Here is a 26814-nt window from a genome sequence, read left to right on the forward strand (position 1 = left end):
GGTTAATATTACTACTGAATGATCACCCTACAGGTTAATATTACTACTGAATGATCTCCCTACAGGTTAATATTACTACTGAATGATCTCCCTACAGGTGAATATTACTACTGAATGATCTCCCTACAGGTTATATTACTACTGAATGATCTCCCTACAGGTTAATATTACTACTGAATGATCTCCCTACAGGTTAATATTACTACTGAATGATCTCCCTACAGGTTAATATTACTACTGAATGATCTCCCTACAGGTTAATATTACTACTGAATGATCTCCCTACAGGTTAATATTACTACTGAATGATCTTCCTACAGGTTAATATTACTACTGAATGATCACCCTACAGGTTAATATTACTACTGAATGATCTCCCTACAGGTTAATATTACTACTGAATGATCTCCCTACAGGTGAATATTACTACTGAATGATCTCCCTACAGGTTATATTACTACTGAATGATCTCCCTACAGGTTAATATTACTACTGAATGATCTCCCTACAGGTTAATATTACTACTGAATGATCTCCCTACAGGTTAATATTACTACTGAATGATCTCCCTACAGGTTAATATTACTACTGAATGATCTCCCTACAGGTTAATATTACTACTGAATGATCTCCCTACAGGTTAATAAACTACTGAATGATCTCCCTACAGGTTAATATTACTACTGAATGATCTCCCTACAGGTTAATATTACTACTGAATGATCTCCCTACAGGTTAATATTACTACTGAATGATCTCCTTATGGGTTAATATTACTACTGAATGATCTCCCTACAGGTTATATTACTACTGAATGATCTCCTTATGAGTTAATATTACTACTGAATGATCTCCCTACAGGTTAATAAACTACTGAATGATCTCCCTACATGTGAATATTACTACTGAATGATCTCCCTACAGGTTAATAAACTACTGAATGATCTCCCTACAGGTTATATTACTACTGAATGATCTCCCTACAGGTTAATAAACTACTGAATGATCTCCCTACAGGTTAATATTACTACTGAATGATCTCCCTACAGGTTAATAAACTACTGAATGATCTCCCTACAGGTTAATATTACTACTGAATGATCTCCCTACAGGTTAATATTACTACTGAATGATCGCTCTACAGGTTAATATTACTACTGAATGATCTCCCTACAGGTTAATATTACTACTGAATGATCTCCCTACAGGTTAATATTACTACTGAATGATCTCCCTACAGGTTAATATTACTGCTGAATGATCTCCCTACAGGTTAATATTACTACTGAATGATCTCCCTCCAGGTTAATATTACTACTGAATGATCTCCCTCCAGGTTAATATTACTACTGAATGATCTCCCTACAGGTTAATATTACTACTGAATGATCTCCCTACAGGTTAATATTACTACTGAATGATCTCCCTACAGGTTAATATTACTACTGAATGATCTCCCTACAGGTTAATATTACTGCTGAATGATCTCCCTACAGGTTAATATTACTGCTGAATGATCTCCCTACAGGTTAATATTACTACTGAATGATCTCCCTACAGGTTAATATTACTACCGAATGATCGCTCTACAGGTTAATATTACTACTGAATGATCTCCCTACAGGTTAATATTACTACTGAATGATCTCCCTACAGGTTAATATTACTACTGAATGATCTCCCTACAGGTTAATATTACTACTGAATGATCTCCCTACAGGTTAATATTACTGCTGAATGATCTCCCTACAGGTTAATATTACTGCTGAATGATCTCCCTACAGGTTAATATTACTACTGAATGATCTCCCTACAGGTTAATATTACTACCGAATGATCGCTCTACAGGTTGATATTACTACTGAATGATCTCCCTACAGGTTAATAAACTACTGAATGATCTCCCTACAGGTTAATATTACTACTGAATGATCTCCCTACAGGTTAATAAACTACTGAATGATCTCCCTACAGGTTAATATTACTACTGAATGATCTCCTTATGAGTTAATATTACTACTGAATGATCTCCCTACAGGTTAATATTACTACTGAATGATCTCCCTACAGGTGAATATTACTACTGAATGATCTCCCTACAGGTTAATATTACTACTGAATGATCTCCCTACAGGTTAATATTACTACTGAATGATCACCCTACAGGTTAATATTACTACTGAATGATCTCCCTACAGGTTAATATTACTACTGAATGATCTCCCTACAGGTTAATATTACTACTGAATGATCTCCCTACAGGTTAATATTACTACTGAATGATGTCACTTAATTGTTTTACCTCATCTCACCCCCCTCGTCTTACCCCCTTGTCTCACCCCCTCCTCTCACCCCCCTCCTCTCACCCCCTCGTCTAACCCCCCTCGTCTTCACCTCTACACCTCATTGAGGAAAGAAGAAAAAATATTCCACTCTCGCTCTCTTTTTGTCTGCACTGTTTTGTTGTTTTTTTGTATTCTGCTCAAGCACACGTTGACACATCTGGTATCCAATCAGAACGGCATTCACTCCCTGCATCCAATCAGAAATACCCTGCATCACTTCCTGTTTTCTAAAGCCCCCCTTTACTGCCTGTATCCAATCACAATCTGTGTTGTTTGTGCTTGGGAACCATGTGATGATTGCTTCACAGGTCTGTCAAATAATAATTTCCCCAATGTCTCTTTGTCTCCTCCTGAAGCTCTGGCATTGGCTTAACAAGCAGGTAATGTTCTGGAGGAGAGCTCTGCTGAGAGAGGGAGAGAGAGGGAGAGAGAGAGAGAGGGAGAGAGAGAGAGAGAGAGCATGAAAGTGTGTGTCTGAAATAATGTCAAAATGAGAATGAAAGAGAGAAGAAGAGGAAGCATGTGTATGAGTGTGAAATAGTCAGAGAACAAAAGAGAGAGAATGATAAAGGAAGGAAGAAAGAGAGTATGTGAAGCAGTGTGAGCGCCCTATAGTAGCTTGGAGTGACGCTGTAACCATCCCTCCATCCTGTCTCCGCCCCTCGCTGACCTCACTTCCTCCCTGCTTCCTGCTTCTGTTGTGGTGAAGCTACGGTGGGGCGAGCTCATTTATTGGCTCCTCAACCTTCCTTAGCTTCTCCTCTGTGATTTGATTGGCTGGTTGGCTTCTGAGCGTGTGTGAGGTGCATGGAGAGAAGAGACTGCTTTAGACCAAGCTGAGGGGAGTGCCGGGGGGGTTGGGTTGGGGGGGAAGGGCTGCCCCTACTATTACCAAGACAGGGTAGACGCCCCCTGCTATTCCCTAGTTCTGGAAATGAAGCACTGTACCATGGCATTAGAAGACTTCCTAAAGAAAGATCTGGGTGGTGTCCTGGGGGTTACATGGGTTTGGGAGGGGTGGGACTGAGCTGGTAATGGATTGGGTTGAATTGGAGTCTGATCCATATTGGACAGGTGGGGGACATCCATATACAGTGCCTTGCGAAAGTTTTCGGCCCCCTTGAACTTTGCAACCTTTTGCCACATTTCAGGCTTCAAACATAAAGATATAAAACTGTATTTTTTTGTGAAGAATCAACAACAAGTGGGACACAATCATGAAGTGGAACGACATTTATTGGATATTTCAAACTTTTTTAACAAATCAAAAACTGAAAAATTGGGCGTGCAAAATTATTCAGCCCCCTTAAGTTAATACTTTGTAGCGCCACCTTTTGCTGCGATTACAGCTGTAAGTCGCTTGGGGTATGTCTCTATCAGTTTTACACATCGAGAGACTGACATTTTTTCCCATTCCTCCTTGCAAAACAGCTCAAGCTCAGTGAGGTTGGATGGAGAGCATTTGTGAACAGCAGTTTTCAGTTCTTTCCACAGATTCTCGATTGGATTCAGGTCTGGACTTTGACTTGGCCATTCTAACACCTGGATATGTTTATTTTTGAACCATTCCATTGTAGATTTTGCTTTATGTTTTGGATCATTGTCTTGTTGGAAGACAAATCTCCGTCCCAGTCTCAGGTCTTTTGCAGACTCCATCAGCTTCCAGAATGGTCCTGTATTTGGCTCCATCCATCTTCCCATCAATTTGAACCATCTTCCCTGTCCTTGCTGAAGAAAAGCAGGCCCAAACCATGATGCTGCCACCACCATGTTTGACAGTGGGGATGGTGTGTTCAGCTGTGTTGCTTTTACGCCAAACATAACGTTTTGCATTGTTGCCAAAAAGTTCAATCTTGGTTTCATCTGACCAGAGCACCTTCTTCCACATGTTTGGTGTGTCTCCCAGGTGGCTTGTGGCAAACTTTAAACAACACTTTTTATGGATATCTTTAAGAAATGGCTTTCTTCTTGCCACTCTTCCATAAAGGCCAGATTTGTGCAATATACGACTGATTGTTGTCCTATGGACAGAGTCTCCCACCTCAGCTGCAGATCTCTGCAGTTCATCCAGAGTGATCATGGGCCTCTTGGCTGCATCTCTGATCAGTCTTCTCCTTGTATGAGATGAAAGTTTAGAGGGACGGCCAGGTCTTGGTAGATTTGCAGTGGTCTGATACTCCTTCCATTTCAATATTATCGCTTGCACAGTGCTCCTTGGGATGTTTAAAGCTTGGGAAATCTTTTTGTATCCAAATCCGGCTTTAAACTTCTTCACAACAGTATCTCGGACCTGCCTGGTGTGTTCCTTGTTCTTCATGATGCTCTCTGCGCTTTTAACGGACCTCTGAGACTATCACAGTGCAGGTGCATTTATACGGAGACTTGATTACACACAGGTGGATTGTATTTATCATCATTAGTCATTTAGGTCAACATTGGATCATTCAGAGATCCTCACTGAACTTCTGGAGAGAGTTTGCTGCACTGAAAGTAAAGGGGCTGAATAATTTTGCACGCCCAATTTTTCAGTTTTTGATTTGTTAAAAAAGTTTGAAATATCCAATAAATGTTGTTCCACTTCATGATTGTGTCCCACTTGTTGTTGATTCTTCACAAAAAAATACAGTTTTATATCTTTATGATTGAAGCCTGAAATGTGGCAAAAGGTCGCAAAGTTCAAGGGGGCCGAATACTTTCGCAAGGCACTGTAAATGACTATTCTGTAGTGAAGGCGTTAGATTAGCATCTTTAAAGGTCGACTCGGCCTCAAGCAGCACGACTGATATTGAGATGAGTGAGATACAAGACTTCGCTTTCACATAGTCACACAGTATCCGTGCATGTTCACAGGTTCGCTTCACACTGATAGAGCGTGCTAGCTACGGGACCAAAACAGAGGAGATGTTGAGCCTCTCTCTCCAACGCTCTTAGTTGTTGTGGAAATTGACCAACTCGCTGGTTACTTTGTGCATCTACATCATATCGCTGAGTCTACCTTTAAAACAGCAGTTACATCAAACCAATTCTGATTCTGACTGGTCTTGAGCTGAGCTTTGCTGTAGTCTATATTTCTGTAGAGTCTATATTGTAGATTTTCTAGTTCTCTTAGCTTCTCATTCTGTTATGTGTTGACTTAGGATGTGTTTCAATACTCTGAGGTTGCCACCATATTGCTTCATGTGCTGTCAGGTCAGTGGCCATGTTGTGTAATACCACTGGGACACTGTCTTACTAACATCTCACCATCACCTCCAGCCTCCTGATGGTAACGTTCAGCATTCTTCCTCAGTGACCTCACACACTCCCAGGTCACTTAGGAAGGCGTCATAATGCTGTCATAAGGTATCATAGGGTTGTTATAAGGCAGGGGACATAGAGAAACCTAAATACTGGGAAGTGACTGTCCTTCTCTGTGGCCCTTAGAGGAACTGCCTCTTAAAAGTTACAATAAAGACGTGTAAAGAGATTGCAGACAGCACACGTCTCACACACAGCCCTGGGGTTTAACATGCGTGCACTCATGCATGGTGTGTGATAGAGTGTGTCTGTGTACACAGGCTGTTCTCAGGATCCAAGATGGCGGCGGTAGGGTTTAGTTCAGACACAGAATGTCTGCCTTGGTCTCTGGTTTCCCAGGGGAGAAGGACACAGGTTTCTCCATGTGTCCAGTCACATCTGCGACAACTCCTAATGGCAGATACTGACTTATGTCTCTCTTTCTCTCTGTCACCTTTCCCTTTCTTTTATATCGCTCTCTCTTTTCTCTCACTCTTTGTCTGTTCTCTCTCTCTCTCTCTCGCTCTCTCTCTCTGTAGATGGTCATATGGTTAGAGCGCTCCCTGGATAAACTCATCAGTATCTTCATCATCTTCCTGCTGGTGACAGGAACTCTGCTCATGGGTCTCCTGCTCACTGCTATGGTGCGGTACTGTGTGTTCCTCAGAGCTTACCATAGTTTGATTCCCTCCTCTTCCACTGTACATAGCTAATTGAGATATAGGCTATTTTCAGCATAACCTCACTCACTCTCTCTCTCTCTCTCTCTCTGTAGGTTCATCATGAGAGTGTTCATATCATAGAGGTCACCAGTAACCTTATCAACGAGACTGTGTCCAGCCATCCAGAATGGGCCAAGTGAGACACACACACACACACACACACACACACACACACACACACACACACACACACACACACACACACACACACCTTGTACACTTGGCTGTCCATCAATATTGATGATGACGTTACTCCCAATTGTCACAGAGGTGTGATTACTGTGTGGGGTTGTGGTTGTGCCAGTGGCTGTGCAGGCCAAAGCCAGACCTGCATGGTTTGCCACAGGAGGAGTGTGTTGCCCCTGCTGCTGGGGTTCGTGTTGGATTCTCCTCTGTGATTATGTCCTGGGGGTGTGTGACATCCAGGTGGAACACCAGGTATGTCGGTTGCTAGCCAGGTTCTCCAAATTAGACATTGCCAAGGTACAGTATGTGACCATTGATGTTGACCTTTGATGTGGAAGGTGAGCTCTTCTTGCTGGGTGGGTGAGGTGTTGACCATTGATGTGGAAGGTGAGCTCTTCTTGCTGGGTGGGTGAGGTGTTGACCATTGATGTGGAAGGTGAGCTCTTCTTGCTGGGGGGTGAGTTGTTGATGTGGAAGGTGAGCTCTTCTTGCTGGGAGGTGAGTTTTGATGAGGAAGGTGAGCTCTTCTTGCTGGGGGGTGAGTTGTTGATGTGGAAGGTGAGCACTTCTTGCTCGGGGGGTTAGTTGTTAACCATCGATGTGAAAAGTGAGCTCTTCTTGCTGGGGGGTCAGTTGTTGATGTGGAAGGTGAGCTCTTCTTGCTGGGGGGTGAGTTGTTGATGTGGAAGGTGAGCTCTTCTTGCTGGGGAGTGAGTTTTGATGTGGAAGGTGAGCTCTTCTTGCTGGGGGGGGTGAGTTTTGATGTGGAAGGTGAGCTCTTCTTGCTGGGGGGTGAGTTGTTGATGTGGAAGGTGAGCTCTTCTTGCTGGGGGGTGAGTTTTGATGTGGAAGGTGAGCTCTTCTTGCTGGGGGGGTGAGTTTTGATGTGGAAGGTGAGCTCTTCTTGCTGGGGGGTGAGTTTTGATGTGGAAGGTGAGCTCTTCTTGCTGGGGGGGTGAGTTGTTGATGTGGAAGGTGAGCTCTTCTTGCTGGGGGGGGTGAGTTTTGATGTGGAAGGCAGTGTTTTCCATCAAGCATCGGCAGTCAGCTAATCAGCCGGTTACAGACTCATTTTCAGCCAGCTACATTTTCCACTTCATATTAACTAGGCTACTTTCCTTCTTCTAGCGATCTATTTATAGGACAGGCGCTGGTCAGTCACAAAGTGCGTGATGACAGGGAAATTCAGCAGAGAGGAAGAGGCAAAGTGAGAGGTTTCACGCTCGCCAAAATCTGTCCAATGCGTTTCTATGTTCTTATTTTGGACCTAAGCTTGTCACCTGCCTTCCCATCTTTGGGACAACGACTCCCATTGTTTGGGCAGAGACATGAGCATCTCGTCATTATATACAGATCTTTGGTTGCAGTCAAATGATTTTACACTGAGGGAGAGAGCATGATGCCTGTGAATTTGCACCGCCCATGTAATGTGATGTGACGATGAGGTGAAATTTACGACTTTGCTGAATGATTATTTTCTGACACATTCATGTATTTTCTTTGGTGTGTTTCACATAGCCAGCCACGCGGAGTGGTGGCGCATAGTAGGCTATTTACATAGGTAGCCACGCGGAGTGGTGGTGCATAGTAGGCTATTTACTTAGGTAGCCACGCGGAGCGGTGGTGCATAGTAGGCTATTTACTTAGGTAGCCACGCGGAGTGGTGGTGCATAGTAGGCTATTTACTTAGGTAGCCACGCGGAGTGGTGGTGCATAGTAGGCTATTTACTTAGGTAGCCACGTGGAGTGGTGGTGCATAGTAGGCTATTTACTTAGGTAGCCACGTGGAGTGGTGGTGCATAGTAGGCTATTTACTTAGGTAGCCACGCGGAGTGGTGGTGCATAGTAGGCTATTTACTTAGGTAGCCACGTGGAGTGGTGGTGCATAGTAGGCTATTTACTTAGGTAGCCACGCGGAGTGGTGGCGAATAGTAGGCTATTTACTTAGGTAGCCACGCGGAGTGGTGGTGCATAGTAGGCTATTTACTTAGGTAGCCACGCGGAGTGGTGGTGCATAGTAGGCTATTTACTTAGGTAGCCACGTGGAGTGGTGGTGCATAGTAGGCTATTTACTTAGGTAGCCACGTGGAGTGGTGGTGCATAGTAGGCTATTTACTTAGGTAGCCACGTGGAGTGGTGGCGAATAGTAGGCTATTTACTTAGGTAGCCACGCGGAGTGGTGGCGAATAGTAGGCTATTTACTTAGGTAGCCACGCGGAGTGGTGGTGCATAGTAGGCTATTTACTTAGGTAGCCACGCGGAGTGGTGGTGCATAGTAGGCTATTTACTTAGGTAGCCACGTGGAGTGGTGGTGCATAGTAGGCTATTTACTTAGGTAGCCACGTGGAGTGGTGGTGCATAGTAGGCTATTTACTTAGGTAGCCACGTGGAGTGGTGGTGCATAGTAGGCTATTTACTTAGGTAGCCACGTGGAGTGGTGGTGCATAGTAGGCTATTTACTTAGGTAGCCACGTGGAGTGGTGGTGCATAGTAGGCTATTTACTTAGGCAGCCACGTGGAGTGGTGGTGCATAGTAGGCTATTTACTTAGGTAGCCACGTGGAGTGGTGGCGCATAGTAGGCTATTTACTTAGGTAGCCACGCGGAGTGGTGGTGCATAGTAGGATATTTACTTAGGTAGCCACGTGGAGTGGTGGCGCATAGTAGGCTATTTACTTAGGTAGCCACGCGGAGTGGTGGTGCATAGTAGGCTATTTACTTAGGTAGCCACGCGGAGTGGTGGTGCATAGTAGGATATTTACTTAGGTAGCCACGCGGAGTGGTGGTGCATAGTAGGCTATTTACTTAGCCAGCTACGTGGAGTGGTGGCGCATAGTAGGCTATTTACTTAGGTAGCCACGCGGAGTGGTGGTGCATAGTAGGCTATTTACTTAGGTAGCCACGCGGAGTGGTGGTGCATAGTAGGATATTTACTTAGGTAGCCACGTGGAGTGGTGGCGCATAGTAGGCTATTTACTTAGGTAGCCACGTGGAGTGGTGGCGCATAGTAGGCTATTTACTTAGGTAGCCACGTGGAGTGGTGGTGCATAGTAGGCTATTTACTTAGGTAGCCACGCGGAGTGGTGGCGAATAGTAGGCTATTTACTTAGGTAGCCACGCGGAGTGGTGGTGCATAGTAGGCTATTTACTTAGGTAGCCACGCGGAGTGGTGGTGCATAGTAGGCTATTTACTTAGGTAGCCACGTGGAGTGGTGGTGCATAGTAGGCTATTTACTTAGGTAGCCACGTGGAGTGGTGGTGCATAGTAGGCTATTTACTTAGGTAGCCACGTGGAGTGGTGGCGAATAGTAGGCTATTTACTTAGGTAGCCACGCGGAGTGGTGGCGAATAGTAGGCTATTTACTTAGGTAGCCACGCGGAGTGGTGGTGCATAGTAGGCTATTTACTTAGGTAGCCACGCGGAGTGGTGGTGCATAGTAGGCTATTTACTTAGGTAGCCACGTGGAGTGGTGGTGCATAGTAGGCTATTTACTTAGGTAGCCACGTGGAGTGGTGGTGCATAGTAGGCTATTTACTTAGGTAGCCACGTGGAGTGGTGGTGCATAGTAGGCTATTTACTTAGGTAGCCACGTGGAGTGGTGGTGCATAGTAGGCTATTTACTTAGGTAGCCACGTGGAGTGGTGGTGCATAGTAGGCTATTTACTTAGGCAGCCACGTGGAGTGGTGGTGCATAGTAGGCTATTTACTTAGGTAGCCACGTGGAGTGGTGGCGCATAGTAGGCTATTTACTTAGGTAGCCACGCGGAGTGGTGGTGCATAGTAGGATATTTACTTAGGTAGCCACGTGGAGTGGTGGCGCATAGTAGGCTATTTACTTAGGTAGCCACGCGGAGTGGTGGTGCATAGTAGGCTATTTACTTAGGTAGCCACGCGGAGTGGTGGTGCATAGTAGGATATTTACTTAGGTAGCCACGCGGAGTGGTGGCGCATAGTAGGCTATTTACTTAGGTAGCCACGTGGAGTGGTGGTGCATAGTAGGCTATTTACTTAGGTAGCCACGCGGAGTGGTGGTGCATAGTAGGCTATTTACTTAGGTAGCCACGTGGAGTGGTGGCGCATAGTAGGCTATTTACTTAGGTAGCCACGTGGAGTGGTGGTGCATAGTAGGCTATTTACTTAGGTAGCCACGCGGAGTGGTGGTGCATAGTAGGATATTTACTTAGGTAGCCACGTGGAGTGGTGGTGCATAGTAGGCTATTTACTTAGGTAGCCACGTGGAGTGGTGGTGCATAGTAGGCTATTTACTTAGGTAGCCACGTGGAGTGGTGGTGCATAGTAGGATATTTACTTAGGTAGCCACGCGGAGTGGTGGTGCATAGTAGGCTATTTACTTAGGTAGCCACGTGGAGTGGTGGTGCATAGTAGGCTATTTACTTAGGTAGCCACGTGGAGTGGTGGTGCATAGTAGGCTATTTACTTAGGTAGCCACGTGGAGTGGTGGTGCATAGTAGGATATTTACTTAGGTAGCCACGTGGAGTGGTGGTGCATAGTAGGCTATTTACTTAGGTAGCCACGTGGAGTGGTGGTGCATAGTAGGATATTTACTTAGGTAGCCACGTGGAGTGGTGGTGCATAGTAGGCTATTTACTTAGGTAGCCACGCGGAGTGGTGGTGCATAGTAGGATATTTACTTAGGTAGCCACGTGGAGTGGTGGTGCATAGTAGGCTATTTACTTAGGTAGCCACGCGGAGTGGTGGCGCATAGTAGGCTATTTACTTAGGTAGCCACGCGGAGTGGTGGTGCATAGTAGGCTATTTACTTAGGTAGCCACGCGGAGTGGTGGTGCATAGTAGGATATTTACTTAGGTAGCCACGTGGAGTGGTGGTGCATAGTAGGATATTTACTTAGGTAGCCACGTGGAGTGGTGGTGCATAGTAGGCTATTTACTTAGGTAGCCACGCGGAGTGGTGGCGCATAGTAGGCTATTTACTTAGGTAGCCACGCGGAGTGGTGGTGCATAGTAGGCTATTTACTTAGGTAGCCACGCGGAGTGGTGGTGCATAGTAGGATATTTACTTAGGTAGCCACGTGGAGTGGTGGTGCATAGTAGGCTATTTACTTAGCCAGCCACGCGGAGTGGTGGCGCATAGTAGGCTATTTACTTAGCCAGCCACGCGGAGTGGTGGCGCATAGTAGGATATTTACTTAGGTAGCCACGTGGAGTGGTGGTGCATAGTAGGCTATTTACTTAGGTAGCCACGCGGAGTGGTGGTGCATAGTAGGCTATTTACTTAGGTAGCCACGCGGAGTGGTGGCGCATAGTAGGCTATTTACTTAGGTAGCCACGCGGAGTGGTGGTGCATAGTAGGATATTTACTTAGGTAGCCACGCGGAGTGGTGGCGCATAGTAGGCTATTTACTTAGGTAGCCACGCGGAGTGGTGGTGCATAGTAGGCTATTTACTTAGGTAGCCACGTGGAGTGGTGGTGCATAGTAGGATATTTACTTAGCCAGCCACGTGGAGTGGTGGCGCATAGTAGGCTATTTACTTAGCCAGCCACGCGGAGTGGTGGTGCATAGTAGGCTATTTACTTAGCCAGCCACGTGGAGTGGTGGTGCATAGTAGGATATTTACTTAGCCAGCCACGTGGAGTGGTGGCGCATAGTAGGCTATTTACTTAGCCAGCCACGCGGAGTGGTGGTGCATAGTAGGCTATTTACTTAGCCAGCCACGTGGAGTGGTGGCGCATAGTAGGCTATTTACTTAGCCAGCCACGCGGAGTGGTGGTGCATAGTAGGCTATTTACTTAGGTAGCCACGTGGAGTGGTGGCGCATAGTAGGCTATTTACTTAGCCAGCCACGTGGAGTGGTGGCGCATAGTAGGCTATTTACTTAGCCAGCCACGTGGAGTGGTGGCGCATAGTAGGCTATTTACTTAGGTAGCCACGCGGAGTGGTGGCGCATAGTAGGCTATTTACTTAGGTAGCCACGTGGAGTGGTGGTGCATAGTAGGCTATTTACTTAGGTAGCCACGTGGAGTGGTGGTGCATAGTAGGCTATTTACTTAGCCAGCCACGCGGAGTGGTGGCGCATAGTAGGATATTTACTTAGGTAGCCACGCGGAGTGGTGGCGCATAGTAGGCTATTTACTTAGGTAGCCACGCGGAGTGGTGGCGCATAGTAGGATATTTACTTAGGTAGCCACGCGGAGTGGTGGCGCATAGTAGGCTATTTACTTAGCCAGCCACGCGGAGTGGTGGCGCATAGTAGGATATTTACTTAGGTAGCCACGCGGAGTGGTGGTGCATAGTAGGCTATTTACTTAGCCAGCCACGCGGAGTGGTGGTGCATAGTAGGCTATTTACTTAGCCAGCCACGCAGAGTGGTGGCGCATAGTAGGCTATTTACTTAGGCAGCCACGCGGAGTGGTGGTGCATAGTAGGCTATTTACTTAGCCAGCCACGCGGAGTGGTGGCGCATAGTAGGATATTTACTTAGGTAGCCACGCGGAGTGGTGGCGCATAGTAGGCTATTTACTTAGGTAGCCACGCGGAGTGGTGGCGCATAGTAGGCTATTTACTTAGGTAGCCACGCGGAGTGGTGGTGCATAGTAGGATATTTACTTAGGTAGCCACGCGGAGTGGTGGCGCATAGTAGGCTATTTACTTAGGTAGCCACGCGGAGTGGTGGTGCATAGTAGGCTATTTACTTAGCCAGCCACGTGGAGTGGTGGTGCATAGTAGGCTATTTACTTAGGTAGCCACGCGGAGTGGTGGCGCATAGTAGGCTATTTACTTAGGTAGCCACGCGGAGTGGTGGTGCATAGTAGGCTATTTACTTAGGTAGCCACGTGGAGTGGTGGCGCATAGTAGGCTATTTACTTAGCCAGCCACGTGGAGTGGTGGCGCATAGTAGGCTATTTACTTAGCCAGCCACGTGGAGTGGTGGCGCATAGTAGGCTATTTACTTAGGTAGCCACGCGGAGTGGTGGCGCATAGTAGGCTATTTACTTAGGTAGCCACGTGGAGTGGTGGTGCATAGTAGGCTATTTACTTAGGTAGCCACGTGGAGTGGTGGTGCATAGTAGGCTATTTACTTAGCCAGCCACGCGGAGTGGTGGCGCATAGTAGGATATTTACTTAGGTAGCCACGCGGAGTGGTGGCGCATAGTAGGCTATTTACTTAGGTAGCCACGCGGAGTGGTGGCGCATAGTAGGATATTTACTTAGGTAGCCACGCGGAGTGGTGGCGCATAGTAGGCTATTTACTTAGCCAGCCACGCGGAGTGGTGGCGCATAGTAGGATATTTACTTAGGTAGCCACGCGGAGTGGTGGTGCATAGTAGGCTATTTACTTAGCCAGCCACGCGGAGTGGTGGTGCATAGTAGGCTATTTACTTAGCCAGCCACGCAGAGTGGTGGCGCATAGTAGGCTATTTACTTAGGCAGCCACGCGGAGTGGTGGTGCATAGTAGGCTATTTACTTAGCCAGCCACGCGGAGTGGTGGCGCATAGTAGGATATTTACTTAGGTAGCCACGCGGAGTGGTGGCGCATAGTAGGCTATTTACTTAGGTAGCCACGCGGAGTGGTGGCGCATAGTAGGCTATTTACTTAGGTAGCCACGCGGAGTGGTGGTGCATAGTAGGATATTTACTTAGGTAGCCACGCGGAGTGGTGGTGCATAGTAGGCTATTTACTTAGGTAGCCACGCGGAGTGGTGGCGCATAGTAGGCTATTTACTTAGGTAGCCACGCGGAGTGGTGGTGCATAGTAGGCTATTTACTTAGGTAGCCACGTGGAGTGGTGGCGCATAGTAGGCTATTTACTTAGCCAGCCACGTGGAGTGGTGGCGCATAGTAGGCTATTTACTTAGCCAGCCACGTGGAGTGGTGGCGCATAGTAGGCTATTTACTTAGGTAGCCACGCGGAGTGGTGGCGCATAGTAGGCTATTTACTTAGGTAGCCACGTGGAGTGGTGGTGCATAGTAGGCTATTTACTTAGGTAGCCACGTGGAGTGGTGGTGCATAGTAGGCTATTTACTTAGCCAGCCACGCGGAGTGGTGGCGCATAGTAGGATATTTACTTAGGTAGCCACGCGGAGTGGTGGCGCATAGTAGGCTATTTACTTAGGTAGCCACGCGGAGTGGTGGCGCATAGTAGGATATTTACTTAGGTAGCCACGCGGAGTGGTGGCGCATAGTAGGCTATTTACTTAGCCAGCCACGCGGAGTGGTGGCGCATAGTAGGATATTTACTTAGGTAGCCACGCGGAGTGGTGGTGCATAGTAGGCTATTTACTTAGCCAGCCACGCGGAGTGGTGGTGCATAGTAGGCTATTTACTTAGCCAGCCACGCAGAGTGGTGGCGCATAGTAGGCTATTTACTTAGGCAGCCACGCGGAGTGGTGGTGCATAGTAGGCTATTTACTTAGCCAGCCACGCGGAGTGGTGGCGCATAGTAGGATATTTACTTAGGTAGCCACGCGGAGTGGTGGCGCATAGTAGGCTATTTACTTAGGTAGCCACGCGGAGTGGTGGCGCATAGTAGGCTATTTACTTAGGTAGCCACGCGGAGTGGTGGTGCATAGTAGGATATTTACTTAGGTAGCCACGCGGAGTGGTGGTGCATAGTAGGCTATTTACTTAGGTAGCCACGCGGAGTGGTGGTGCATAGTAGGCTATTTACTTAGCCAGCCACGTGGAGTGGTGGTGCATAGTAGGCTATTTACTTAGGTAGCCACGCGGAGTGGTGGCGCATAGTAGGCTATTTACTTAGGTAGCCACGCGGAGTGGTGGTGCATAGTAGGCTATTTACTTAGGTAGCCACGCAGAGTGGTGGTGCATAGTAGGCTATTTACTTAGGTAGCCACGCGGAGTGGTGGCGCATAGTAGGCTATTTACTTAGGTAGCCATGCGGAGTGGTGGTGCATAGTAGGCTATTTACTTAGCCAGCCACGCGGAGTGGTGGTGCATAGTAGGCTATTTACTTAGGTAGCCACGCGGAGTGGTGGCGAATAGTAGGCTATTTACTTAGGTAGCCACGCGGAGTGGTGGTGCATAGTAGGCTATTTACTTAGGTAGCCACGCGGAGTGGTGGTGCATAGTAGGCTATTTACTTAGCCAGCCACGCGGAGTGGCGGTGCATAGTAGGCTATTTACTTAGGTAGCCACGCGGAGTGGTGGCGCATAGTAGGCTATTTACTTAGGTAGCCACGCGGAGTGGTGGTGCATAGTAGGCTATTTACTTAGGTAGCCACGCGGAGTGGTGGCGCATAGTAGGCTATTTACTTAGGTAGCCACGCGGAGTGGTGGTGCATAGTAGGCTATTTACTTAGCCAGCTACGTGGAGTGGTGGTGCATAGTAGGCTATTTACTTAGGTAGCCACGCGGAGTGGTGGTGCATAGTAGGCTATTTACTTAGGTAGCCACGCGGAGTGGTGGTGCATAGTAGGCTATTTACTTAGGTAGCCACGCAGAGTGGTGGTGCATAGTAGGCTATTTACTTAGCCAGCTACGTGGAGTGGTGGTGCATAGTAGGCTATTTACTTAGGTAGCCACGCGGAGTGGTGGCGCATAGTAGGCTATTTACTTAGGTAGCCACGCGGAGTGGTGGCGCATAGTAGGCTATTTACTTAGGCAGCCGATAGTGGGCGCTAGATCTGCACGACTGTCTGATTGATTTGCATTCCCAGTAATACATACACTGGTTTCCCCCGTGGACTGGCTCGCACATAAAACTTCCTTCATTCAGGCTGAAAAGTTGTAATTTCCCTCCTTCACCATCTTTAATAGTCTTAATAAACCCCATTTTTTCCATCACTATTGGCTGAACGCGCTGTGCAACATCGCTGGCTACTTTTTCTATCTGGCAGGGTACTATGTACTTGTGGAAAACACTGGGAAAGGTGGGCTGTTCTTGCTGGGGGGTGAGTTGTTGACCAATGATGTGGAAAGTGAGCTCTTCTTGCTGGGGGGTGAGTTGTTGACCAATGATGTGGAAGGTGGGCTCTTCTTGATAGATGATGAGTTGTTGACCAATGATGTGGAAGGTGGGCTCTTCTTGATATATGGTGAGTTGTTGACCAATGATGTGTGTCTTGCTGAGACTGACGGAGTTGTAGACGGAGGAGACAGGCTCAGTGGATGCTACATGAATTCTGTGGGAGAGGACATATTGCTGTGTAAAGATGTGTTGAGTTGAGGTCTTGCTGGTGGCTTGGAGGCTGAATAGATTGTCATCCAGCCAGAACTGCTTTATTTACCCAACATTCATCTCTTCATGGTACAGACGGCTCAAAGACACTCAGCTCTGACAGAGCGGTGGAATGGGCCTGGGGGTTAACTAGGTGAGCAGTGGACTGGGCCTGGGGGTTAACTAGGTGAGCATTGGACTGGGCCTGGGGGTTAACTAGGTGAGCAGTGGACTGGGCCTGGGTGTTAACTAGGTGAGCAGTGGACTGGGCCTGGGGGTTAACTAGGTGAGCAGTGGACTGGGCCTGGGGGTTAACTAGGTGAGCAGTGGACTGGGCCTGGGGGTTAACTAGGTGAGCAGTGGACTGGGCCTGGGGGTTAACTAGGTGAACAGTGGACTGGGCCTGGGGGTTAACACGGTGAGCAGTGGACTGGGCCTGGGGGTTAACTAGGTGAGCAGTGGACTGGGCCTGGGGGTTAACACGGTGAGCAGTGGACTGGGCCTCTCATAGACATCACACCACCCTGTGGTGATAACCCCCTGGCTCCTCATAGACATCACACCACCCTGTGCTGATAACCCCCTGGCTCCTCATAGACATCACACCACCCTGTGGTGATAACCCCCTGGCTCCTCATAGACATCACACCACCCTGTGGTGATAACCCCCTGGCTCCTCATAGACATCACACCACCCTGTGGTGATAACCCCCTGTTCCTCATAGACATCACACCACCCTGTGGTGATAACCCCCTGGGCCTCATAGACATCACACCACCCTGTGGTGATAACCCCCTGGGCCTCATAGACATCACACCACCCTGTGGTGATAACCCCCTGGCTCCTCATAGACATCACACCACCCTGTGGTGATAACCCCCTGGCTCCTCATAGACATCACACCACCCTGTGGTGATAACCCCCTGGCTCCTCGTAGACATCACACCACCCTGTGGTGATAACCCCCTGGCTCCTCGTAGACATCACACCACCCTGTGGTGATAACCCCCTGGCTCCTCATAGACATCACACCACCCTGTGGTGATAACCCCCTGGCTCCTCATAGACATCACACCACCCTGTGGTGATAACCCCCTGGCTCCTCATAGACATCACACCACCCTGTGGTGATAACCCCCTGGCTCCTCATAGACATCACACCACCCTGTGGTGATAACCCCCTGCCCCTCATAGACATCACACCACCCTGTGGTGATAACCCCCTGGGCCTCATAGACATCACACCACCCTGTGGTGATAACCCCCTGGCTCCTCATAGACATCACACCACCCTGTGGTGATAACCCCCTGGCTCCTCGTAGACATCACACCACCCTGTGGTGATAACCCCCTGGCTCCTCGTAGACATCACACCACCCTGTGGTGATAACCCCCTGGCTCCTCGTAGACATCACACCACCCTGTGGTGATAACCCCCTGGCTCCTCGTAGACATCACACCACCCTGTGGTGATAACCCCCTGGCTCCTCGTAGACATCACACCACCCTGTGGTGATAACCCCCTGGCTCCTCGTAGACATCACACCACCCTGTGGTGATAACCCCCTGGCTCCTCGTAGACATCACACCACCCTGTGGTGATAACCCCCTGGCTCCTCATAGACATCACACCACCCTGTGGTGATAACCCCCTGGCTCCTCATAGACATCACACCACCCTGTGGTGATAACCCCCTGGCTCCTCATAGACATCACACCACCCTGTGGTGATAACCCCCTGGCTCCTCATAGACATCACACCACCCTGTGGTGATAACCCCCTGGCTCCTCATAGACATCACACCACCCTGTGGTGATAACCCCCTGGCTCCTCATAGACATCACACCACCCTGTGGTGATAACCCCCTGCCCCTCATAGACATCACACCACCCTGTGGTGATAACCCCCTGGCTCCTCATAGACATCACACCACCCTGTGGTGATAACCCCCTGGCTCCTCATAGACATCACACCACCCTGTGGTGATAACCCCCTGGCTCCTCGTAGACATCACACCACCCTGTGGTGATAACCCCCTGGCTCCTCGTAGACATCACACCACCCTGTGGTGATAACCCCCTGGCTCCTCATAGACATCACACCACCCTGTGGTGATAACCCCCTGGCTCCTCATAGACATCACACCACCCTGTGGTGATAACCCCCTGGCTCCTCATAGACATCACACCACCCTGTGGTGATAACCCCCTGGCTCCTCATAGACATCACACCACCCTGTGGTGATAACCCCCTGCCCCTCATAGACATCACACCACCCTGTGGTGATAACCCCCTGGGCCTCATAGACATCACACCACCCTGTGGTGATAACCCCCTGGCTCCTCATAGACATCACACCACCCTGTGGTGATAACCCCCTGGCTCCTCGTAGACATCACACCACCCTGTGGTGATAACCCCCTGGCTCCTCGTAGACATCACACCACCCTGTGGTGATAACCCCCTGGCTCCTCGTAGACATCACACCACCCTGTGGTGATAACCCCCTGGCTCCTCGTAGACATCACACCACCCTGTGGTGATAACCCCCTGGCTCCTCGTAGACATCACACCACCCTGTGGTGATAACCCCCTGGCTCCTCGTAGACATCACACCACCCTGTGGTGATAACCCCCTGGCTCCTCGTAGACATCACACCACCCTGTGGTGATAACCCCCTGGCTCCTCATAGACATCACACCACCCTGTGGTGATAACCCCCTGGCTCCTCATAGACATCACACCACCCTGTGGTGATAACCCCCTGGCTCCTCATAGACATCACACCACCCTGTGGTGATAACCCCCTGGCTCCTCATAGACATCACACCACCCTGTGGTGATAACCCCCTGGCTCCTCATAGACATCACACCACCCTGTGGTGATAACCCCCTGGCTCCTCATAGACATCACACCACCCTGTGGTGATAACCCCCTGGCCCCTCATAGACATCACACCACCCTGTGGTGATAACCCCCTGGCTCCTCATAGACATCACACCACCCTGTGGTGATAACCCCCTGGCTCCTCATAGACATCACACCACCCTGTGGTGATAACCCCCTGGCTCCTCATAGACATCACACCACCCTGTGGTGATAACCCCCTGGCTCCTCATAGACATCACACCACCCTGTGGTGATAACCCCCTGGCTCCTCATAGACATCACACCACCCTGTGGTGATAACCCCCTGGCTCCTCATAGACATCACACCACCCTGTGGTGATAACCCCCTGGCTCCTCATAGACATCACACCACCCTGTGGTGATAACCCCCTGGCTCCTCATAGACATCACACCACCCTGTGGTGATAACCCCCTGGCTCCTCATAGACATCACACCACCCTGTGGTGATAACCCCCTGGCTCCTCATAGACATCACACCACCCATCACACACACCACCCTGTGGTGATAACCCCCTGGCTCCTCATAGACATCACACCACCCTGTGGTGATAACCCCCTGGCTCCTCATAGACATCACACCACCCTGTGGTGATAACCCCCTGGCTCCTCATAGACATCACACCACCCTGTGGTGATAACCCCCTGGCTCCTCATAGACATCACACCACCCTGTGGTGATAACCCCCTGGCTCCTCATAGACATCACACCACCCTGTGGTGATAACCCCCTGCCCCTCATAGACATCACACCACCCTGTGGTGATAACCCCCTGGCTCCTCATAGACATCACACCACCCTGTGGTGATAACCCCCTGGCTCCTCATAGACATCACACCACCCTGTGGTGATAACCCCCTGGCTCCTCATAGACATCACACCACCCTGTGGTGATAACCCCCTGCCCCTCATAGACATCACACCACCCTGTGGTGATAACCCCCTGGCTCCTCATAGACATCACACCACCCTATGGTGATAACCCCCTGGCTCCTCATAGACATCACTCAACAGCTGAACAGGGTGCTTTATTGGTAAATCAGTCCCTGACTCTTTCTCTCTCCTCCAGTTGGCTCCCTGAGGCACAGGTCATCCAGAAAGCTATGAACTCAGCTGCCACTAACGTCTACCAGCACGGTCGAGAATGGATAACATTCAAGGTAAGAGAGACAACAGGAGAGAGATGGAAAGAGAGGGAGGGGGGTGGAGACACACTGGTAAAATCACTGATTGTGTGTGTGTGTGGTGTGTGTGTAGCTCCATAAGATGCTTGGTGAAAAGGGGAACCACACAGCTGTCATAGAGAAGCAGGTTCTGGAACTGTGGGACAGACTGTACCACTCCTGGTTTGTCAAGGTAACGCAGGGGGGTGGCCTGGTCCATCAGACCATAGTATAGGGGGGTTCACATGGTCACATCTTCATGTTTGGGTTGAGAATATATAGACTGAAACACTGATTACCCCTTATAAACACAGACCAGAACTACACTATACATTCATGCATGTCTCACTCTTCCAACACCGTCTGCGTGTGTGTGTGTGTGTGTGTGTGTGTGTGTGTGTGTGCGTGTCTGTGTGCTTACGTGTATGTCTGTGTGTGTGTGTGTCTGTGTGCTTATGTGTATGTCTGTGTGTGTGTCTGTGTGTTTACGTGTATGTCTGTGTGTGTCTGTGTGTGTGTGTCTGTGTGCTTACGTGTATGTTTGTGTGTGTGTCTGTGTGCTTACGTGTATGTCTGTATGGTGTTTCTGTCTCAGAATGTAACCCATACAGGAGGGCGTAACCGTAGTGGTGGTCAGAAGCTTGTCCAGAGACAGAACAGCTGGCTGGGAGAGATCTTAGACTGGCAGGACATCGCCTCCTTCGCTCAGGAGAACATAGAAACACTGCTCTCTGTGAGTACACGTGTGTGTGTGTGTGTGTGTGTAACGTGTGTGTGTGCGTGTGTGTGTGTGTGTGTGTGTGTGTGTGTAACGTGTGTGTGTGCGTGTGTGTGTGTGTGTGTAACGTGTGTATCCTCTGTTATAGATAGTGGAGTCTCTGTGAGTACACGTGTTTGTGTAACGTGTGTGTAACGTGTGTGTGTGTGTGTGTGTGTGTGTGTGTGTAAAGTGTGTGTGTGTGTGTGTGTGTGTAACGTGTGTGTGTGTGTGTGTGTATAACGTGTGTATCCTCTGCTATAGATAGTGGAGTCTCTGTGGGTGGTGATGAGTCGGAACGTTGGGCTGCTGATCTCCACAACGACCACACTCCTCACTGTCCTCTTCCACAGCGGCACAGCTCTACTCAACTTCGCCCTAAGCCTGGTAACACACACACACACATAGCTCTCTCTGTGTGCCTCCTCCTTCATAGCTTAATATTTACACTGTTGAGTGTGTGTCCGTGTGTGTGTGTGTTCTTTTGTGTGTGTGTGTGTGTAGGTGATATTCCTGACCACGTTGTTCTACCTGCTGAGTTCCAGTGGAGAGTACTACGAGCCTGTCAAATGGGTGATCAGCCTCACTCCTCTGTCCCAGCCCGGACCATCCTCTAACATCATAGGACAGTCTGTAGAGGAGGCCATCAGGTACACACACACACACAGCACACACATAAACACACACACACACACTCTGTCTTGTACAGCTAACCTTGTGTGGACACACAATTCAGTCCCATTCTAAATCCTATTTTCCCTAACCCGTACACTTACCCTAACCCGTACACTTACCCTAACCCATACACTTACACTAACCGGAACTGTAACCCTCAAAGTAAACCAAAAACCTAACCTGAACGCTAAACCTAACCCTAGCTCCTAAACCTAACCCTAGCTCTTAAACCTAACCCTAGCTCCTAAACCTAACCCTAGCTCTTAAACCTAACCCTAGCTCCTAACCCTAGCTCCTAAACCTAACCCTAGCTCTTAAACCTAACCCTAGCTCCTAAACCTAACCCTAGCTCTTAAACCTAACCCTAGCTCCTAAACCTAACCCTAGCTCCAAAACCTAACCCTAGCTCTTAAACCTAACCCTATCTCTTAAACCTAAACCTAACCCTAACTCCTAAACCTAGCCCTAGCTCTTAAACCTAACCCTAGCTCTTAAACCTAACCTTATCTCTTAAACCTAAACCTAACCCTAGCTCCTAAACCTATCCCTAGCACCTAAACCTAACCCTAGCTCTTAAACCTAACCCTAGCTCCTAAACCTAACCCTAGCTCTTGCTCCTAACCCTAGCTCTTAAACCTAACCCTAGCTCCTAAACCTAACCCTAGCTCTTGCTCCTAACCCTAGCTCCTAAACCTAACCCTAGCTCTTAAACCTAAACCTAGCTCCTAACCCTAGCTCCTAAACCTAACCCTAGCTCTTAAACCTAACCCTAGCTCCTAACCCTAGCTCCTAAACCTAACCCTAGCTCCTAAACCTAACCCTAGCTCCTAACCCTAGCTCCTAAACCTAACCCTAGCTCCTTAACCTAACCCTAGCTCCTAACCCTAGCTCCTAAACCTAACCCTAGCTCCTAAACCTAACCCTAGCTATTTAAACACGTCCACACACACACTGCACACATTTTACATGTTAAAACATATGTTTGTTTAATTGTGTGTGTTTTAGAGGGGTGTTTGATGCCTCTCTGAAGATGGCAGGGTTCTATGGTCTCTACACCTGGCTGACACACACCATCTTCGGCATCCACATCGTCTTCATCCCCTCTGGTGAGTGTGTTCAAAACTGACTGATCAAATAGAACATCTTAACTTGCTGATGTTTGACTGACTAGACTGGAGACGAGGAAAACCCTCCTTGTGTCCAAACTATTAGATGAATAACTTGTATAACAGGACTGTTCTATTCTGTTCTATTATAACAGGACTGTTCTATTCCAGTCTTCTGTCTTACTATTGTCAAACATGTTCCATGTGTCCTCTTCCCTCGCCCCCTTCAGCCCTGGCAGCTATCCTGGGTGCAGTGCCATTCCTGGGGACGTACTGGGCCGCGCTGCCTGCTGTGTGTGACCTGTGGCTGGCCCAGGGAGAGGGGGTCAAAGCCTTGCTACTGCTACTCTTCCATCTGCTGCCCACCTACTTCGTAGACACAGCCATCTACTCCGATATATCAGGGTACGAGTGTGTGTGTGTGTGTGTATGTGTGTGTGTGTGTGTGTGTGTGTGTGTGTGACACAGCCATCTACTCTGATATATCAGGGTACGAGTGTGTGTGTGTGTGTGTGTGTGTGTGTGTGTGTGTGTGTGTGTGTGTGTGTGTGAGAGAGAGAGTGTGTACGTGTTTGTGCGTATTCACTGTTTATGAGATCAGTGTGTAAGAGAGAGAAATCTAATCTGTTATGATATTAAAGTAAGTGTGTGTTGATATCTGTCCCCCCCCCACAGTGGTGGCCACCCGTATCTGACTGGTCTAGCAGTGGCAGGAGGAGCATACTATCTGGGTCTGGAGGGGGCGATCATCGGTCCTATCCTGCTCTGTATCCTGGTGGTAGCCTCCAACATCTACAGTGCCATGCTGATGAGCCCCAACTCTGCCCAGCCCACCCCTGTACAGTCTAGCTGGCCACAACACCCTGCCAGGTCCTTCATGGACACCACTCCCTCGGTGCTGAAGAGGGTGAGCGAGTGAGAGGTGGAGTGTCTCCTGGTTTCTCATTGGCTGGGTGCCTGTCCCTTGGCTTCTTATAGACTGATTACCTGGGAGTAGCACCCTTTCCTCCCTTGTGCTCCTCCCGAGCTCTACGGGATCTCCCAGGCGGAGTGGCAGGGTGTGAGGGGAGGTTACCCACGAAGCCATCAGCCTGATGAAGCTACTTTTCAGACCATGGAGTCGAGACCCTCCCCTCCCCCAACACATATGAGACCATAGAACAGATTTACATTACAAATCAAATAAATGGTCCACAATATGTATACTGGGCACACCATATTTAATACTGAATGTTTAATCATCTCGCTGAATGCAGTGCCTCTTTCAGTGTTGCAATAAGGGATGGGACATGTGGATTGTAGAACATGGGTCTGTTCTATCCATTCTATGTACACATATAAGACCCCCCAGTACCATATCTACAGACCTGCCTAAGGTGGGATGTATCTTACCCCCCCCCCTCTCCCCCAATGCTTTCTGCCCCCTCTACCTGGCACTTTTGTGAAGGTTAAAGTTCAGAATGGGTCACACGCTGTACGCTGCAACGGAGCAATGGAGCACTGAGTCAATGAACTAACCCTGGAGAGCTACTGGATGGGCAGGGTTTAGTTCCAGCCCAGCATTAACACATCTGATTCCAGTAATGAAGGATTTAATAAGGGAACTAAAGCCTGTACACACTGGTGCCCTCCAGATGCCACCAATATTAACACTTAGCGCTTTTGGTTTTTATCATCTTTACTGTTATCATTAATATAATACTGTTTTATTATCTCTATGGTTACGTGTTGTATGATGCATTGTCATGCTTGGGAGTTCTGTTGACGTGGCAATGAGCACTGTATGCAGGCACTTCCTGTGCTGAGAGGTAGAACTTCCTGTGTTGATGTTTTTACATTTAAAAACAGATTAGTTTTCAGCTCAAGTTTATGTTTTGCTCTCTAACACGCGCGCGCACACACACACACACACACACACAGGTTGATGTCAGTGCTGCTGTAAGGTGAATGTAATCTAAAGGGCTGTAGTTGTTACATGTCACGGTAATAAGGTAGTGGGTCCTGGCCTGTACTAACTACATCCTATTATAAATCTATCACATATATACCCCAGATTACACACACACATTCACTCCACATTTATGGGAGAAGGATGAACTTTCACATTATAAATGGAACTGTTTACACCAAGTGAACGATGTACAGGTATGTATTCTGAGTACTCTGTATGTGAAGCACGACATCATCTTATGTGGCCAAAGCGTTAGCTGTCTGAGGTTGGGAGGACTGGTTATTTATCCTGAGACGGTTGGAGTCCTACTGTTGGCTCACTTCCCTCACCTCACACTGACGTCACCTGACCCTGGAACATACCGTTGCTGTGTTTTCTACTGGAAATGCACTGAGACAATAAACATGACTGTTTGAACTAAGATGGTGTCCTCCTGGTGTTGCTCAACAATAACAACTTCATTTTCAGACTGATCATCACATAAAAAAACAAATTCCCCCTCAATGATCAATCATTAACCAAACTGATTTGAGCATTACAGGCTAACACTTGATATTGAAGTCATTGTCTAAACAAGTTACAGAGCACGACAGAGAGGGGATGGGGACATGTTCCCACTCTGCAGAGTACACTGGAACTTATCCCTAGAGAGAGAAATCGATCAATAAAAACATGAATCAATGCACTATTTAGTTTTGTAATAAGGCTACTCACACCACACATTAACCTGTTGGATAACACATTTCAAAGGGCAGAAAGACAAACAGATGTACAAACCACATGAATAAAATAACAATGACAAATTACTAAACATTTATATTTTTCCTGCAGCATTTCTTAAGGCTATTTACACTAAAAACACAGAGAGAGAAAATGACTCCCACTGATTTAGAGTCCTGAAGTCAGGGTGTGTCCATGTTCCAACAAGTCCTTGTCCACTTTCAGATTGTGGCCACTTTGTCAGATATGCATCTACACATGGTATTAAAATGTGTCTCTCATCCGTCCACTGTGTCGGCATAGTGACCAGATTTCCTCGTCCCTTCTTGTATGCAAATGATTTTGAAATGGTCTCTTGTATTCTACTATTTGACAGTAAGTTGAGAACCCGACTGAGTTCATTAGGTTTAGTTTTTTTTAGGGTTGATCCGAGGGCCTTCAAAAGGGGGCCTGATTTAGAGGGTGGGATGATGATGATATAAATGGTTTTAGTGTCCAGATACATCTACACTTGTAAAGATATTCAGACACAGTGGGTGCCTGTCTGCCTCCGGAGGTGGGAAGGAAGATCTGATCACAATCAGGTAATGTGTTTTTTGATTGTCTACACCTGTCTAAAAATGTAGGCACAATCAGAATGTGGACAAGATCAGGACAAAGCTATGTTATAGCTCCAGGTATAAACAGGACTAGAACATGTGTGCTGGAGCAGGAGGTGACTTGCCTGAGGACTCAGAACTGTCTTACTCTGCACAGGGTAATAGCTGAGTCAAGGCCATAGCACCACATAACGTGGCTCAGTGAAGGTGGCGTGGAATGTGTGCAGGTGGGTCAGTGTGTC

General features: G+C 48.2%; 1 protein-coding gene across 2 annotated transcripts in view; it reads left to right on the top strand.

Annotated features, from left to right (window-relative positions):
- The window catches only part of LOC139396611 (transmembrane protein 245-like), a 29912-nt gene extending 4238 nt beyond the window's left edge, over nucleotides 1-25674 (top strand). Inside the window, exons 6-16 of one of the 2 annotated variants that reach the window (XM_071143567.1) lie at nucleotides 2702-2725; nucleotides 6161-6265; nucleotides 6397-6479; nucleotides 20671-20761; nucleotides 20859-20957; nucleotides 21360-21497; nucleotides 21786-21908; nucleotides 22026-22171; nucleotides 23202-23302; nucleotides 23533-23707; nucleotides 23978-25674. In XM_071143567.1, coding sequence (XP_070999668.1) covers nucleotides 2702-2725; nucleotides 6161-6265; nucleotides 6397-6479; nucleotides 20671-20761; nucleotides 20859-20957; nucleotides 21360-21497; nucleotides 21786-21908; nucleotides 22026-22171; nucleotides 23202-23302; nucleotides 23533-23707; nucleotides 23978-24221 — 1329 coding nt within the window. In that variant the 3' untranslated portion in view covers nucleotides 24222-25674. The remainder of the gene's footprint in view (nucleotides 1-2701; nucleotides 2726-6160; nucleotides 6266-6396; nucleotides 6480-20670; nucleotides 20762-20858; nucleotides 20958-21359; nucleotides 21498-21785; nucleotides 21909-22025; nucleotides 22172-23201; nucleotides 23303-23532; nucleotides 23708-23977) is intronic. The other variant, XM_071143568.1, reaches the window with a different exon arrangement.
- The last annotated feature ends 1140 nt before the right edge of the window (nucleotides 25675-26814 follow it).

This window comes from Oncorhynchus clarkii, unplaced genomic scaffold (genome assembly GCF_045791955.1).
Source record: "Oncorhynchus clarkii lewisi isolate Uvic-CL-2024 unplaced genomic scaffold, UVic_Ocla_1.0 unplaced_contig_13599_pilon_pilon, whole genome shotgun sequence".
In the NCBI taxonomy this organism is placed as follows: Eukaryota; Metazoa; Chordata; class Actinopteri; order Salmoniformes; family Salmonidae; genus Oncorhynchus; species Oncorhynchus clarkii.